Source organism: Perognathus longimembris, chromosome 22 (assembly GCF_023159225.1).
Source record: "Perognathus longimembris pacificus isolate PPM17 chromosome 22, ASM2315922v1, whole genome shotgun sequence".
In the NCBI taxonomy this organism is placed as follows: Eukaryota; Metazoa; Chordata; class Mammalia; order Rodentia; family Heteromyidae; genus Perognathus; species Perognathus longimembris.
The window spans coordinates 11429254-11446347 of NC_063182.1; the positions used below are offsets into that span (position 1 = coordinate 11429254).

Consider the following 17094-nt stretch of genomic DNA (forward strand, 5'->3'; position numbering starts at 1 on the left):
TATTTCTTTACTGTTTTTCTCGAAGACAACATTTTCTTAAATTATTTTAGCTTAAGGAAATAATATTTTAAATGTTGAGTAGAACATTGTGAATTTGAGAAACATTGGTAGATATTCACAATATCTTTATCATTCAGGTGGCTATATTGAGAGACCTCAGCTGATAAGAGCAAAAGTGCCAATTGTGAAGTTCAGGGATAAAGTCAGGTAAATCCTAACTTTTTTCCAGTTGATTTATATCATTTTCAGTTATTCAGCTAATATGCGTAAGAATTGTATGTAATACCACAAAAGCTTATCTTCATCAGGCTTTAGAAATCACTTGGTGTTTGGAATAATTTTTTAAAATAGTCTGAACTGTCTTCCTGAGGCTCAGCTAGACTAAATCTATTTGATGAATGAGTATTTGAATCTATCCAATTTAAAAAATATGTACATATTTGTACTTGGGTTTTTAAATGATCTTTTGCCTTATAAAAGTGTAAAGCTTTCTTCAGAAAGATGAAATTATATGTATAACTATATCAACCATATCTCTAAAATATATATAACTGTATCTTTAAATTATCTACTATTTATACCAGGAATAGTAGGTATATAAAAGAAAAGCAGCAAAATATATTTGGTCCATTTCAAAATACATTTTTTTCTATATATTCTCCTAGCTTAGGTTCTGAATTTCTTAATGACATTGGATTTAGAACGTTTATATAATACATGGACATAAAAATGTGTGTTAGTGGTGTGTGCTTATAATCTTAGTACATGAGAAACCATAGTGAGACTATCTCAAAAACTAAAAGTACCAGTAAGTAGTAAATTGCTGATTTGTTTAAAAGATTTATTGATGTATTCTAAAAATAGAATTGTGATAAAGTAGGGTAGGTTTTTAGGTTTTTCTAGGCCTGTTCTACAAGGGTAATACTGAAATCAGAGATAAAAACACATGGGCAAGCACATACATATTTATAGAATTAAGCTTTCTTACACATATATGTAAGAAATTTTCTATTTGCTAAAATTTGTTTGTATCCCCCTATTTTAATATTTATACATTATGTTGGTCATTTCAGAAGGACATGCTACAGAATCGCAAAATTTTTTGAGTAGTCTAACACTCATACTACCAGTTGGGTTGGATAAAGTGACATTACCTTCTTGTTTTGGCTTTCATGCTGTGAACAAGTATCTTCTTGCAGTCTACCAAGTTTTTTCATACTTTTATGCCTTTTCATTGTTCAGAGTAGCCTTCAAGCATAGTAGAGATAATAGCTAACCTTACTAAATGTAAGAATAACCTTCTTACGTTGTGTCCTACCGGCTAGATATTCATATTTTTGGAAGCTTTATTCCTCCTGGTGCCTAGGGCTTGTACCCAGAAGCTGTACGTGCTACCATTAAGCTAGGTACTTGAAAAACTTTAAAATTCTAGACGTGTGGTTTTGGTGTTTATTTTATGCGGAAAAAGTGCAATCTGATTTTAGTGTTAAGATATAAGCAAGCCTAACTAAAGAATGGAACTCTGGTTAAATTTCCCAAAGCTAGGTTATGTACATATCTGAAATGTTAGTACCACTTTTGGTAATAAGCAGTGATAATGGAAAGATAGAAAATTTCTTTGGCTCCCTGCAATAAAAAACTGAAATGATGAATTTGCAACTTTGTAATGAAAAGCTATAGGAAGGAATTTTTAATCAAGTACCTTTATTTTATTTTATTTTGGTACTGGTCTTGGGGCTTGAACTCAGGGCCTGAATGGAGCCACAGCTTCACTTTCAGCTTTTTTTGGTGATTAATTAGAAGTGATAGTTTCACTGGCAGGGCTGACTTTGAACCATGATTCTCAGATCTCAGCCTCCTGGGTAGCTTGGATTACAGGTGTGAGCCCGGAGTAGTGCCTGGACTAATTATTTTTGATAACAGGGTGTTGCTATGTATGTAGTAGCCCATGCTGCACAATCCACCTGCTTCAACATTCCAAGTTGCTGGCATTACAGGAGTGTACCACCACATATAACCTGAAATATTGTTTTTATTTTAGGCAGTCTTTTCCAATTCTGGAGAAATTTGATCTCATAATATTGGGTATGAATGGAACTTACAGGGTAATCCTTTACTTTGTAGAGTCCATCATTATTACCCTGTTTTATAACCTCTGAGTTGCCTGGTATCTGTTTTCAAAGACATCTTTCCCTTCATTGTATTAAGAATTAGAACTCTTCCTAGATATGAGTAACATTTATCAGCTTTTTTTTTTATAGAGACAGAGCCTTTATGCAGGCAGAGGCTTTATTCCTTTATTTTTTAACTTACATTTTATTTGGATTTTTATTCTTATTTAAAAAATATAATTTTAAGCTAGGCTCCAGTGGCTCAAGCCTGTAATCCTAGCTACTCAGGAGTCTGAGACCTGAGGATCTTGCCTCGAAGCCAGCCTGAGCAGGAAAGACTGAGATTTCCATCTCCATTAACCACCAAAAGCTGGAAGTTGAGCTTTGGCTCAAGTGGGTAGAGTGCCAGCACAAAAGCTCAGAGACAGCACCCAGGTCCTGAGTTCAAGCTCCAGGATCAGCACAAAATGTGTATTTGTGTTTCTTTTTATAATTCCATGTTCTTTGGGAATATATAACTCCATGGTATAGTTTGCCCAGAATACCAGCTACAGTATTTTCTAATTTCCTTTAAGGTACTTGGAGATTTGCCAGTACATTATGACTCTCAATAATAATCCTAGTTTGTATTTTTAGTGTATATCAAATCATGTTAAACATCATACTGAATATGTATTCTTTATTTCTTTAGTGTCTCATTTAAAAATAAGATTTGTATCTTTAGGACACATGCTGTTTTTATATCATCAATTGAATTGACATCATTGACATCAGTTTATTCACTAGGGATGGGGAAGGTTATTTGGGCATGAACTAAAGTTTGTATTACTTTTTTTTGAATAGTTGTATGGAATTTGACTTGAATGTAAACAACATTGTCGGAATAAGAAACACATTCCTTCTCCGAGCTTATGCATATCGTAAGTTAATGGCTCATTTCTAAATACCAGCAGCTTCTGTTTTTTCTTCTTAAATTAAAAAAAAATTATTGTAAAGGTGATAGACAAAGAGTTACAGTTACATAAGTCAGGTAAAGAGTACATTTTTTTTCCTGTGGGTCGTAGGACTTGCACTCAGCCTGGGCACTGTCCCTCGGCTTTTGTGCTCAAGGCTAAGTCTTTACCACTTTGGGCCATAGCTCCACTTCTGGTTCTGTTGGTTAATTGGAGATTAGAGTCTCACAGACTTACTGCCTAGGCTGGCTTCAAACCACAAACCTCAGATCTCAGCCTCCTGAGCACGTAGAATTACAGGTGTGAGCCACTGGTGCCCAGCAAGAGTACATTTCTGTTTAGACAATGTTGTCCCTTTCCTTGTTCTCTCCCAGTTTTTCCCTTTCATTTCTACTCATGAGTTGAATAATTCATTTTCAACATAGTGTCTAGTGAGTACAACTGCTGTGTTTTATATTCTTTATTGGTTGCTTTTAAAAGTTTTGTTTTGTTGGTACTGGTAATTTATCTCACTAGGTAGGCCCTCTTCTACTTGAGCCATACCTCCTGCCATGATTTGCATTAGTTGTTTTTCCTCTTTTCAAGATGAGGTCTTGATTTATGTTTGTATTGGACTCAGCTTTCATCCTTTTTATGTTTCCTGTTATCACAGGATATGATAGGCTGAGCTTTTGCTTGCTTTTTAAAGATGTTTAAGGGCTAAGACTGTGTGCTCCTGATAAAGTGCTTGCCTAAGACCCTGTGTTTAATTGATAGAATCACATAATAAGAAAAATACCTGTTTAGGGGCTGGGAATATGGCCTAGTGGCAAGAGTGCTTGCCTTGTATACATGAGGCCCTGGTTCGATTCCTCAGCACCACATATACAGAAAATGGCCAGAAGGGGCGCTGTGGCTCAAGTGGCAGAGTGCTAGCCTTGAGCAAAAACGAAGCCAGGGACAGTGCTGAGGCCCCGAGTTCACAGCCTAGGACTGCCCCTCCCCCCAAAAAAAGAAAAATACCTGTTTATAGTAAATAGCAGTACCTTCTTAGTTGTGTTGATATGTAAAGTATCCTATTTTTTGCAAAATATGTTGTTGAGGTAACTGAGTGCTGTCAGAGTTAAAGGTAAATCAAATGCTTTTAAAAATATTTTGTGTGCCAGTATTAGGGCTTGAACTCATGGCTTGGGTATTGTTCCTTAGCTTTATTGCAAAAGACTGGGGCTACCACCTGAACCACAGCTCCATTTTGTTTTTTTAGTGGTTAGTTGAAAAGGAGAGTCTCACAGGCTTTCCTGACCAGGATGGCTTTGAACTGCATTTTTCAGACCTCAACCTTCTGAGTAGCAAAGAGAATTACCCATGAACCATCCTACCTGGCACTCAGATGCATTTAATTAATTGATAGTTTTTAAAAGGTAACTAAGGCAAACTAGAGGTAAGTCACATTTAGAAGTTCATTAATGGTGAATAGTTGCTACAAATATTTCTTTTTAGATATTAGGAAATTATGTAAATTTGCAAAGAAACTCTATGTCTACTGACTTTTTAATTTTACTTGTAGTTGAAAATCGAGTTCGTCCACTAGTGCTGGTGATTAAGAAATGGGCAAGTCACCATGATATTAATGATGCCAGTCGTGGTACTTTAAACAGCTATAGTCTTGTGTTGATGGTTTTGCACTATTTACAAAGTAAGTATTTGAGTTTTTCTAGTTTTTAAAACTCAAATTCAGCTAAACTTGATTATAGTGTCTTTCCTTCTTATGTCAAGTCCTTTTTTTTTTTAAGTCTACAAAATTATGCTTCCCATTTTATTGTCTTGAACTAATATTTAAGAAACATTATTCCCTGGAAAGCATTATAAGGAAATTTCAATATGTATTTTTTGAAAGTTGTTCTGTATTTGTATTCAAAGAACTTTAAGCACCACATGTATACCAATTATTTTGAAACATGCATCTTTTCTGAAGGACTACAAAAATAACTTCAAGCACCATTTATTCTTATTTTCCATTTGGGGCAGAAATTAAATGATTTTGTTGGCTGAAGAGGTTTATAATCCCCATTAGCTACACTCCCCAACTAGATTTTATCTTTGCAGAACTGTTTTGTCAATTGGTTTCCAGGATGTCAGGGAAAACTGGTTGGAATATTTGCCATTTGCCTCCCCAGGTCAGGTTAGCTGATGTTAGTGGCTAGGTGGGGGTGGGGGTCCTCTTCCTCTCTTACTGTTCCCATGTGCATCCTTCCTAAAGCTGCATACCTGGTCAGAGAACTATTGTTTACTCAAGAGTGTTCAAGTACCTGTGCTGCTCTGCTACAACATTCAAACTTGCAATGTCTGGATTGGTCTCCAGAGTTTAGTTCAGTCTGGTTAGCCATCTAGTAAAAACCATACATTTGTTCTATGTATATGAAAACAGCAGCAGTAAACACTTAGAATTTGTGTTATTTCATTAAATGCAGTGTGCAGGGTTTTGTTTTTATTTTATTTTATTTTTTAGCAGCATTGAACTTTGAGCTTGTGACAGTCTTGCTTTTTTTGCTGGTTATTTTGGAGATGAAATCTAGTGAACTTTTGTCCCAGGCTGGCCTTAAACTTTTGTCCTCTAGATGTCAGCTTCCTAAGTAGCTAGGATTACAACTATGAGTCACAATCACTTGGCTGAAAGTTTTTATAGTATTGAAAAATTCCTACAAACATAGAAGGGAATGACAGATCTTATTGAAACCTTTACCTTCATATAGAGTAATATTTTATGTATGTAATCCAAGAAGTGAGATATCATATATATTTTACTTCGCTGGATGCTGAGAGATGTTGAAGAGAAACTAAGGACTTAAAATAATTAAACCAGGGCTTTGAGATGTTTGATGAGCAGCACTTTGAATGTTTAATACCTGGTGGCTTCAAGATTGAGTGAAAGATTGATATGAATTTGGTAAAAACAAAAAAGAAACCACAACAGTTTACCAACATGTCTAGGGGATGATATTTCTTGTTTAGAATTGTGGTTTTTGAAGATTATATAAATGGAGAGGGTGTTATGTTCTTTAGTATACATAATACTTATTTGTTCCTTCTAAGAAGATTTGCCACTAAATAAATACCTGGTATTATTCCATGACCTGGGAGTTCAGCAGTGAACAAAATAAAAAGTTATATGCTCTATGTGTAAAAATTATTTTAATAGCCATTGCCAAAATGTAAAAATCATTAGGTGTGACAGCACCATTCTACACTTTTTCCAACACTATTTACACTGTTTTGAGGACAGAATGGGATCCTTTCTCAAAACAAAACAAAATTCCAGCTACTTGGGAGTCAGTAACAGGAGGATTATAATTGGAGGTTAACGGAGGCAAAAGTTAGTGAGACCTTACTTCAAAAGTAAATTGGGGATGGAGGTAAATACATATAATAAATCCAATAATTGGGGAAGTTAAGGTAAGAGGATTGTGATCAGATCTGCCTCGCTAGGCAGAAAAAAGGGGACCTTATCTGAAAAATAAACAAAAATAATCAAAATAAAATGGTAGAAAAGCTTACCTAGCTGGCACATGGTTCGGTCCTTACTGTCAAAACAAACCAGAACTGAACTGTTAGAACTGAACTGTTAAAACAAGCAGAGTTGTTAAGAATTGACTATCAATTACGTGTGTTCTTTAGACATGGTTGTATGAATTGAGTCCACTTATTAGATCCCTACCAGTCTATCATCTCTAACAGAAGAATTATTATGGTGCAGTGAGTTTTTAAGCCTATTTTATGATCTTTTTAAAAATTATACTTGGGGCTGGGGATATAGCCTAGTGGCAAGAGTGCCTGCCTCGGATACACGAGGCCCTAGGTTCGATTCCCCAGCACCACATATACAGAAAACGGCCAGAAGCGGCGCTGTGGCTCAAGTGGCAGAGTGCTAGCCTTGAGCGGGAAGAAGCCAGGGACAGTGCTCAGGCCCTGAGTCCAAGGCCCAGGACTGGCCAAAAAAAAAAAAAAAAAATTATACTTGGTGCTTCTTAATGTTTATATTCTGAAAGATAACGTTTGAGCAGTTTTATTAAAAGCAGTAGAAAAGTAAAGGCTTGGACACTGAAATGATTTGGTGCCTTTACAGCAGTGTTTCTGTGCTGTTATTGGGAAAAAGAGAAGGCACATTTTTCTTGGTATGTTGCTAAGAATTGGGGTAGGAAGTTGTGGGAAACTGTGGTTGTTTGGATTGCGAATGGGAAGATGATGCCACATTGGGATTTCTTTGGTGAGTCACTTGGAACAGTAGGATAGAATAGTTGGGAACAGGAGAAAAGCTTCCTAAAGGTAAGGATGATTGTCACAGATTACCTAATTTCAAAGCCCTGGTCCACCATAAGCAATTAAATGTTTGAACCATGTTATTTCTCAGTTATTTACACAACCTTAGCACTTTAAAAAGTAGAAACATGAGTAGGATTTCTGGTCAAGTGTTTAATTTTTGAACAAATACGTTTGAACTAATTTAAATTTTAGGATGTTTATTTAAAATTAATAAAATTAATTTAGAAATAATTTTATTCACATTTAGCTTAAATAATTTGTGCTTATCATAGGAATTTTGAAAATACTCTGAAGTATAAAGAAGAAAACCCATATTTTCGCAATATTGTTTGTGTAAATGTTTGTTTCCTTTATAAAGGTTTCAAAATGTATCTTCTAGCCAAACATTTAAGTGGAAAGTTCAGTTTTAATTTTGTTAATTTTTGGACAGTGAGTATTACTGTTTTTTGTGTGTGTATGCATGTGTGTGTATGCGTGTGTGCACGCTGCCTGTGCACCTGTCCTGGTGCTTGAACTCAGAGCCTGGATGCCATCTCTGAGCTTTTTTGCTCAGGGCTAGTGCTCTTCCCTTTGAGCCACAACTCTACTTATAGCCTTTTTGGCAATTAATGGGAGAGAAGAGAGTTTTACTGACTTTCTTGCTCAGGCTGGCTTCAAACTGCAATTCTCAGATCTCAGCCTTCGGAGTAGTTAGGATTATAGGTGTGAGCCACCAGCCTTATTCTTAATATATTAGCAAAACTTAACAGAAAATGGAGAAACTTTGAAGATAGACTTTTGAATGTACTAATACGAATCATGCTTTTCTTTGGCTTTCTTGTTCACAGGAACTTGAGCTGTAACTTCAGTCTAGCTCTTTTACTGGCTAGTTAGAAACAACTTTTGTGGATTTTTTCTGCTTAGGCTTGCTTCACACTGATCCTCAGATCTGAGCCTCCTTGACTAGCTAGGATTGCAGACATGAGTCACTGTCACCTGGGTAGTTTTGCTTTTTTTTTTTTTAAAGTGACCTAACTTCTTGTACATTGCAGTTTACTTTCATTAAAATTGAATGGGTTTCTTATATATATGAATAAATAAATAATATTAGCATATAATAATAACTAGTATCACTGGTCAGTGTCTGTTACTATTTTTATTTTAGTGATGTAAAAATGAGATTTACTAAATTTGGTTTGATTAAAACATATAGCATGAACATCTGCATATGTGTCCTATCTTGCTGATTACATTAAAACCATTGATTGACATCTGTAGAAAAATGTATTTTAAGCATAGGTTACTTAAGGTGATTTGCAAACAAATTGAAAATTCAAAGAAGAATTAACGGTTTTGCCAATGTAATAAAAAATGTTACAATTTGGTTTTGACTTTGTTAAACATTCTATTTGCTGAAATGGATGAGATTAATGACACCATCAGCCATTTCTAGGTCCATCCTAAAGAATAACAGCTATCAGCCAGGGGTGACTCACATTTGGAAATCTAGTTCTCAGGAGGCTTAGGTCTTAGGATCATGGTTTGAAGCTAACTCAGGCAGGAAAGTCAGCAAGACTCTTAGCTTCAGTTAAGCATCAAAAAAACAGAAGTTGAGCTGTAGCACAAGTGGTAGGTAGAGCACCAGCCTTGAGCAAAAGGCCTGAGCATCCAGGTCTTGAGTTCAAGCCCTAGCACTGATCTCCAAAAAAATCTTTAAGTGAGGTTGAGTCCAGGATGTCTTTGGCAAAGGCCATTTAAGGAGTGTTGTAATTGGACCTTGTTGTAAATGGTAGAAATACATACTTTCAGATCAGAATTGAAATTCTTATGAGCTAGTCATAATGGTTGATTAAATGTACATTAGTATAATCTAGAGGTTGTTTTTAGAGGTTTTGGCCAAGTAAAAACTTGTTGCTGAACTTAATTGTATGTAGTATATTCTAAATTCTTAAATACAAAGCTTATTTTATTGGTAGTGTATTTGGTTTCTAGTCTTTAAGACATTTTGAAAATATGTTGCTTAAATTTTACCATTCTTGGGACATTGTATTTTATAATTATTTCTTATCTTACCTTTTATGTTATACCTTTCATGATATTGCCTTTTGTGTTATACTATAATAATGTAAAATTACTGATAGTACATTTTATGAGATTGGATTTGTTTAAACTACTGGATAGTGAAGAGTGACAAAAAAATACAACACTGACAGGAAGATAATGATTTCTTTGTATGTAATTTCACTTAACGTTCTAGCTGTGCAAATTTCCTGTTTGAAATTTCTAATTTCTGCTGAGACTCTAAAAATGTAGTGGGCAAAGGAGAATGATAGAGGGGTTAAATTGAGATACGTTTATGTATGTGTGGAAATGGCGCAATAAAATTTCCCTTGTAAAACTAATGTATGCTGATTGTTGAAGATTTTTTTTTTTTAATTTTAGTTTAAAAATTTTTTTTTAGTAAGTCATTCTTGGAATTCTCAATTTTAGTATTGTTAGTGAAAATTAAATAATAAAAGGACAATTATAGGGATATTCTTTCCTGATTTATTGTTGATTGCTTAAAATTACATTTTTGGTAACTACAGCCATCTTAGCAATGGCCTAATATCTGTAGAACTATCCTTTCTTATTTTGTATATATGTCTAATTTGGGCCAGTATTTTAATTTGATCATATTATATGGCAATTCTTGAATTGTATCATAAACCCAATAGTCTCATTCCTAGGGTATAGGTAACAGATTATTGCATTATAAATTGAATCATGTGAATCACAGAAGCTTTAAACTTTTTCTTTTTATAGCCCTACCTGAACCCATCCTTCCGTCCCTACAAAAAATTTACCCAGTAAGTGTTTCTTATAAATTATAATACATATTATGTCAAGTGTATATAGAATTATTATATGTTGTATAAATGTGAATATGTAAGGCTAATACATGATAACATTTTTTGTATAGACAGGAATTTGCCACTAGAACATTTGAATATTTCATGTAGTATTTTCAGAAAACTCATACTTTAGTTATTGGCAGAGAAGCTGGTCATTTATGTTCTTGTAGAATTTTTTTGCATGACATGCATGCCTATTACTAATAGGGATTAAATATACTTAGGTGGTCAAGATCTATTTGACTTTATCCTCTCCATACTATTTTAGCATAGAGCTTTTGTTTCATAACTCAATTTTTTCAGCCAACTTTATCCTTTGAAAAATAGGGAATGAAACTAAACATTTGAATAGTTGGATAATCTTTTGTCTTGCTAAATAATACACCAAAGAGGTAACATTAGCATGCTATTCTTATCTGCATAATATTAATCCTGCTGAAACTGGAAATACTAAAAACTAAAGTATGGCCACTGGGAAAATTTAGTGTATAACTCAAATTTGAGTTTAGAGAAACCCAGGTAATATATAATGTACTTATTCATAATGTATTCATTTATTTTTTCCTCTGTTTTCTTCTGTGCTTTCCCATAAATTCTGTTTCTTTGTTTTATATTGCTGACATTTCTGTTTTCCTCCTTGTTCCTGACTTTCTTTGAAAATAATATTTAAGCTGCTTGTTTGGAATGACTTATCTGAAATCATGTACATTTTAGTTTTATACATATATGTGTGTCAATATGTATTTGTCCATATAAGAGGAGCTGTTTTCTAAGCAAGGTTAATGGTACAAAGGAGAATATGCTATGCGTATATATATATGTATGATCAGTTTTTAGAAAACTTATTGTATCACAAAAAATATACATGAGTTGTAACATGAATTAAATAGGATTTAGTCCTTGGTGATTGAGAAGAAAAGAACCGTTATCTTTGTTTTGAACATTAGTTATAATGCATACATGTAACATTGTAAAATAAAGGTTCACTGTAATAAAAGCATTAGTTTCATAGCTGTAATGGAGGCTTCTCAGTTTTTGGTGGATCATCAACTGGGATAGACTATGATAGGAATGGTTAAAAGCTGGTCCTCTTTTTAGAATTAAACTATTAAAATGAGTTTCTAATATAGTTAGTGATCAGACTTTATGCTTTTTTTTGTAATTTATTAATTAAACACAAATTTTTTGACAAGGTGTTGTGCAAAAAGGGTACAGTTACATAGTAGGGCAGTGTGTACATTTCTTGTGATATCTTATGCCCTGTTTTTCTTTCCCTTCCCTAGGTGAGGTAGACATATATACAATACACAATGTACCAAGAACATATACAGTAGCCACATGGCTTACACCCAAGAAAATTCGCCTAGGGCTTTAAATGTAATGTCGACATTAGACAATATGTCGACAGTCTTATATGAACGTACATACATAGCTTTTGAGCTATTGTATTCCACTGAGAGGTCAGTTTTTGACCTTTATATGTTGAGTAGTTGTTTGGTTTTAGTTACATACTGTTGGGTCGCTGACCCAATCCTGTGGGAAATACCATTTGACAAGCAGTTTTTGGTTTCACAGACCTGGTCTCTACTGTCTCTCCGTCACCCCATCTTAACAGTCATATATATCAGGGAGATCATGCCTCTTTGTTTTCTGTGTTCTAGGCTTGTCTCGCTCATCATTATTTGTTCGAGTTCTGACCATTTCCCTGCGAATAACAATATTTCACCATTCCTAATCGCTATGTAGTATTCCATTGTGTATAGGTACCATATTTTTTGGATCCATTCATCTGTGGAGGGGCATCTGGGTTGTTTCCATATTTTGGCTATTGTGAATTGTGCCGCGATAAACATGGAAGTACAAATGTCTTTTTGATATCTTGGGACCTGCTGTTCAGGATAGATGCCTAGGAGTGGTATGGCTGGGTCATAGGGTAGGTCTATGTTGAGCTTTTTGAGAAACCTCCATACTGTTCTCCAAAGTGGTTGTACTAATTTGCACTCCCACCAACAATGGAGAAGGGTTCCTCTTTCCCCACAGCCCCTCCAGCATTTGTTGTTGTCTGAGTTCAGAGTATAGGCCATTCTAACTGGGGTGAGGTGGTATCTCAGGGTTGTTTTTATTTGCATTTCCTTTACTAGCAGGGATGTTGAACATTTCCTCATATGTTTCTTTGCCATTTTTATCTCTTCTCTTGTGAAGTCTCTCTTTAGCTCCTTTGCCCATTTCCTAATTGGTTTACTGGGCTTGGAGGGGCTTAGTTTTTTTATTTTTCTGTAGATGACAGATATTAGGCCTTTGTCTGTTGCTGTGCTGGTAAAGATCCTTTCCCATATGGTTGGCTGTCTTTCTATTTTGGTGGCTATGTCCTTAGCTGTGCAGAAACTTTTTATTTTGTAGTAGTCCCAGTTGTTGAGTCTCTCCCCTATCTGTTGTGCCCCTGGCACTCTATTCAGGAAGTTCCTTCCTGTGCCTATAAGTTCTAGCGTCTTTCCTACTCTGTCCTTCAATAGTTTCAAGGATTCAGGTCTGATGTTGAGGTCCTTGGTCCATTTTGAGTTGATCTTGGTGCATGGTAATGTAGTTCGTGATCAGACTTTATGCTTTTATACATTATGAAAAGTGAAAATATTAGCAAGTAAAGAAATACTTAATTTTTTGGCCTTATTCTTAAATATTTTCCTCTATATATTTTTTAGCTCATACTTATATATGTTTATACTATTTCATTTTATTCCAACTTTATTTATTGTAAGACCCAAATTTTAATGTTAAAAGAAGAGCAACATGTGATTCAGGAAACAGAGAACCTAATAGCTGGGCACCAATGGCTTGTGCTTGTAATTCTAGATACTCAGAAGGCTGAAATCTGAGGGTCGTGGTTCAGAGTCAGCCTAAGCAGAAAAGTCTTTGAGTAATCAGTCACTCTTAGGTAGTTGTTGTGGCACCTGCACGTATGTGATCCCAGCAGTTGGGAGGTTGGAGAAGTACTACTAGTTCGAGGCCAGACTGCTTCTGTGGACCCCTTAACCTTGCCCCTGTGCTGTGAGAAATCAGTATAGGACAGCGTGCTGTGTTTGGGAATAGAGATTTATAATTTTAAGGAGAAACTCACCGTAAGTTCTTATTAATACATTCTGAACAGCTCTAGCATCAGTTTTGTGGGGTTTTTTTAGTATTTACCTTTACTCTCTTGTTTTGTTCTTTGCCAGTCCTGGAGCTTGAACTCAGGGTCTGAGCACTGTCCCTGGCTTCTTTTTACTCAAGGCACTCAAGCACTCTACCACTTAAGCCACAGCACCATTTCAGGCTTTTTCTGTATATGTGGTGCTGAGGAATCGAACCCAGGGCTTCATGTATATGAGGCGAGCACTTTACCACTAGGCCATATTCCCAGCCCTTTACCTTTACTCTCATAAGAGTCCTGACTTCCATTCACATCTACCACCTCTGACCCTACAGTTTCATCCGTTTTGCTAATAATTCTATTTATTTTCTTATCATGTGAAATAATTAACTATGACTTAACATTTTAAATGATTTTAATTTAATGTAATTCTAGCTCCAAACCTGTGCAAAACACCAACTGTGCTTGGTGATCCATACTTAAAATCCCAGCACAGGAAAGGTACATTGGCAAGAGGACCTTGAAGTCCAAGCCAGCCTAATAGGGAAATTCTAGTGCAAGAACCCCAGCAACAACAATGAAAATTTAATCACAATATGGTGCTGGAGTAGTGATCCTAATTTGCATTTAGGTATTATAGTTACATTGCTTTCTTCAAACTTAAACCATCTTTAAAAAGAAAAACCATGCACACTGGTGGCTCACCTGTAATCTTAGCTACTCAGAAGACTAAAATTTGAGGATCGTAGTTCAGAGTCAGCCTGAGTAGGAAGGTCCACAAGAGTCTTACTCCTTAAACTACTTTGAAACAAACAAAAAAAAAGCCACTGGTAGAATGCTAGGCCTTGGGCTAAAACAAGGACAGCACAAACCTCAGGACTGGCACAAAAAACAAAAAAATGAAATTAGGCCAGGTACCTGTGGTTCATGCCTGTAATCCTGGTTACTCAGGAGGCTGAGCGCTGAAGGTTGAGGTTTGAAGCCAGACAGGAAAGTCCATGATACTCCAGTAAACTACCGAAAAGTTAGAAGTGGAGCTGTGGTTCAAGTGGTTAGAGTGCTACCCTTGAGCAAAAGAAGCTCAGTGACAGATCTCAGGGTTTGAGTTCAAGCCCCAGAATTGGCACCACAAAGAGAGAAAGAAAATGATGCTTAGATGATTAAGAACTGAGCCCTACTAATTAAGGATTTATTTATTTATTTATTTAGCCAGTCCTGGGGCTTGGACTCAGGGCCTGAGCACTGTCCCTGGCTTCTTCCCGCTCAAGGCTAGCACTCTGCCACTTGAGCCACAGCACCACTTCTGGCCTTTTTCTATAAATGTGGTGCTGGGGAATCGAACCCAGGGCTTCATGTATAAGAGGCAAGCACTCTTGCCACTAGGCCATATTCCCAGCCCATGATTTAAAAAAAACAAAACAAAACAAAACAACAAAACTAAGCTGCTCAACAGAGCAGTGTTTCAGAGTACTACCGTTTTTTGAACATACAGATTATCTTTTTTCTGATTACTAATAATAACCTTCATCTGCTAGATGCCTGAGTCTCGTGCTTGTAATCCTATCTACTCAGGAGGCTGAGAGCTGGGATTAGGTTTGAAGCTGTCCTGGGCAGGAAAGTCCATGAGACTCTTAACTCCAGTAAACTACTGAGAAAAATCCAGAAGTGGTGCTGTGGCTCAATTGGTAGAGCACTAGCTCTTGAGCACAAAGAGGCTCAGGGACAGTATCCAGGTCCAGAGTTCATGCCCCAGGACAGGCAAAAGAAAAGAAAACAAAACATCTACTTAATACCCAAAATTTTACACACAATTTTTTTCAATTAATGAACTTGTAAGATACCTCATTTAGGGATGAAACATGACTTGATTGATCCAAGACATGTAATCAATCACAAATGATGGATCCAGAACTTGGTATTGTTTTATACTGCTTATACTGCTTCCTCTTAGTAAAGTAACAATTTTCCTGTTAACGTTTTAAGTAATTATCACAAATTCTGCAGAAATTAAGTAAAATGATTTAGTGAATACTACTGTAATTTTGGCCTTGACCAAGGAAACAGTATAAAACAATACCAAGTTCTGGATCCATCATTTGTGATTAGACGTTTTAAGTAATTATCACAAATTCTGCAGAAATTAAATAAAATGACTTAGTAAATACTACTGTAATTTTGGCCTTGACCAAGGAAACAGCATAAAACAATACCAAGTTCTGGACCCATCATTAGTGATTATGTGTCTTGGATCATTCAAGTCATTTTTGTCCTTTGAACTGGTAGTGTCACTTAGATTGGTCTTGAACTTCTCATCCTGTACCTCAACCTCCTCCAGAGTGTTGAGATGATAGGCATACACTGCCACACCTGGCTTTTTTTTGTTTATTTCTCGTGGTGCTCAGGACCAAACCCAAAGCTTCATGCATGTTAGGCACATACTAGTCTATCCCTTCCCCAAGTTAAAATATTTAAAAGTTGTTGTATTTTGGGCTATGAATGCAGGTCCGTAGCAGAGATCTTGCCTATCATGTAGAAGGGTTGAGGGCTGAGCACTGTTTTAAAAAAAAAAAAGTATATCTCAGTTGTTAGTCAATGAGAAAGATAGGACGGAAGATTATAACCATATTGTTCCTAAAAGTATTAAGGTATGGGACTGTTAATTGTTACTCTTGCTAACTTAAAATAAAACATGTAGTTTAACCATGATCCTCAGATATCAGCCTCCTGAGTAGCTAGGATTACAAGCATGAGACACGGGCGCCCAGCAGGTGATGGTTATTATTAGTAATAAGAAACAAGCCAATTGCTTATTCTAGAAAGTATTTAATTGTCCAAATTTTAAGCTTTGGAGATAAAGCAAACTACTATGGCACAGGAAATGATAGACTGGCTAATGGTGTATTTTGCCATTGCTGGTAGGCGATTATATGGACAAAAACAATGGGACATTTTAGATATTTTCAAAAGATGGTCTTTAGATTTCTTTTAACATGGAACTGATGGGAGAGAAATGCAATATTATGTATCAAAATGTCAACATATGTATTATTTAGAAAATATTTCCTGAAATTTGTAGATCATTATACATTTGATGATTTGAAGCTCAAAGTAAGGCAATCCTAAAAATATAGTAAAGAAACCCTACTTGAAAAAACAAGCCAGATATGGTGAGAGATACCTTTAGTCCCAGTACTTGGAAGGTATACTGGGTTCAAAACCAACACGGGCTTTATAATGATAATCTAATTCAGAAATTACAAAAACAACAATAGAACATTGTTGGTGCAACAAATAAAATGTATTTTCAAGGAAATGATGTTACCATTTGAATTGGTTTTCCTTTCACTTGGTTTGTAATTTTAAGGCTGATTTTTTAAATTGTTCTTTAATGTGCCTTTGAATGTATTAGCTGAAGTTGCATTACTTATTCTATCTACTGTAGCATATATTTTAAACACGTAGCCATCATGGAGAAGCCTGTTTTTGCAGTCCTGTAGCTTTTTTTTTTTTTCTCTCTCTCTCTCAAAGCTGCTGCTCTTCCACTGGGTCACAGCTCTCCTGGTTGATTAGAGATGAGAGTCACAGACTTTCTTGCTTAGGCTGGCATTGAACTGCAATCTTCAGATCTCAGCCTCTTGAATAGCTAAGATTACAGGTGTGAAGAACCTGTAATCTCCCCACAACTTTTTTTTTGCGTGTGTAGGGGGGGGTCATGGGGCTTGAACTCAGGG

At 35.7% G+C, this 17094-nt stretch overlaps 1 protein-coding gene across 6 annotated transcripts in view; it reads left to right on the forward strand.

The window, feature by feature from the left end:
* Tent2 (terminal nucleotidyltransferase 2) overlaps positions 1-17094 on the forward strand; it is a 47611-nt gene that overhangs the window by 21713 nt on the left and 8804 nt on the right. For all 6 annotated transcript variants that reach the window (XM_048331121.1, XM_048331120.1, XM_048331119.1 and 3 more), the window contains 4 exons: positions 138-207; positions 2955-3031; positions 4611-4739; positions 10148-10191. In XM_048331121.1, the coding sequence (XP_048187078.1) occupies positions 138-207; positions 2955-3031; positions 4611-4739; positions 10148-10191 (320 nt within the window). The remainder of the gene's footprint in view (positions 1-137; positions 208-2954; positions 3032-4610; positions 4740-10147; positions 10192-17094) is intronic.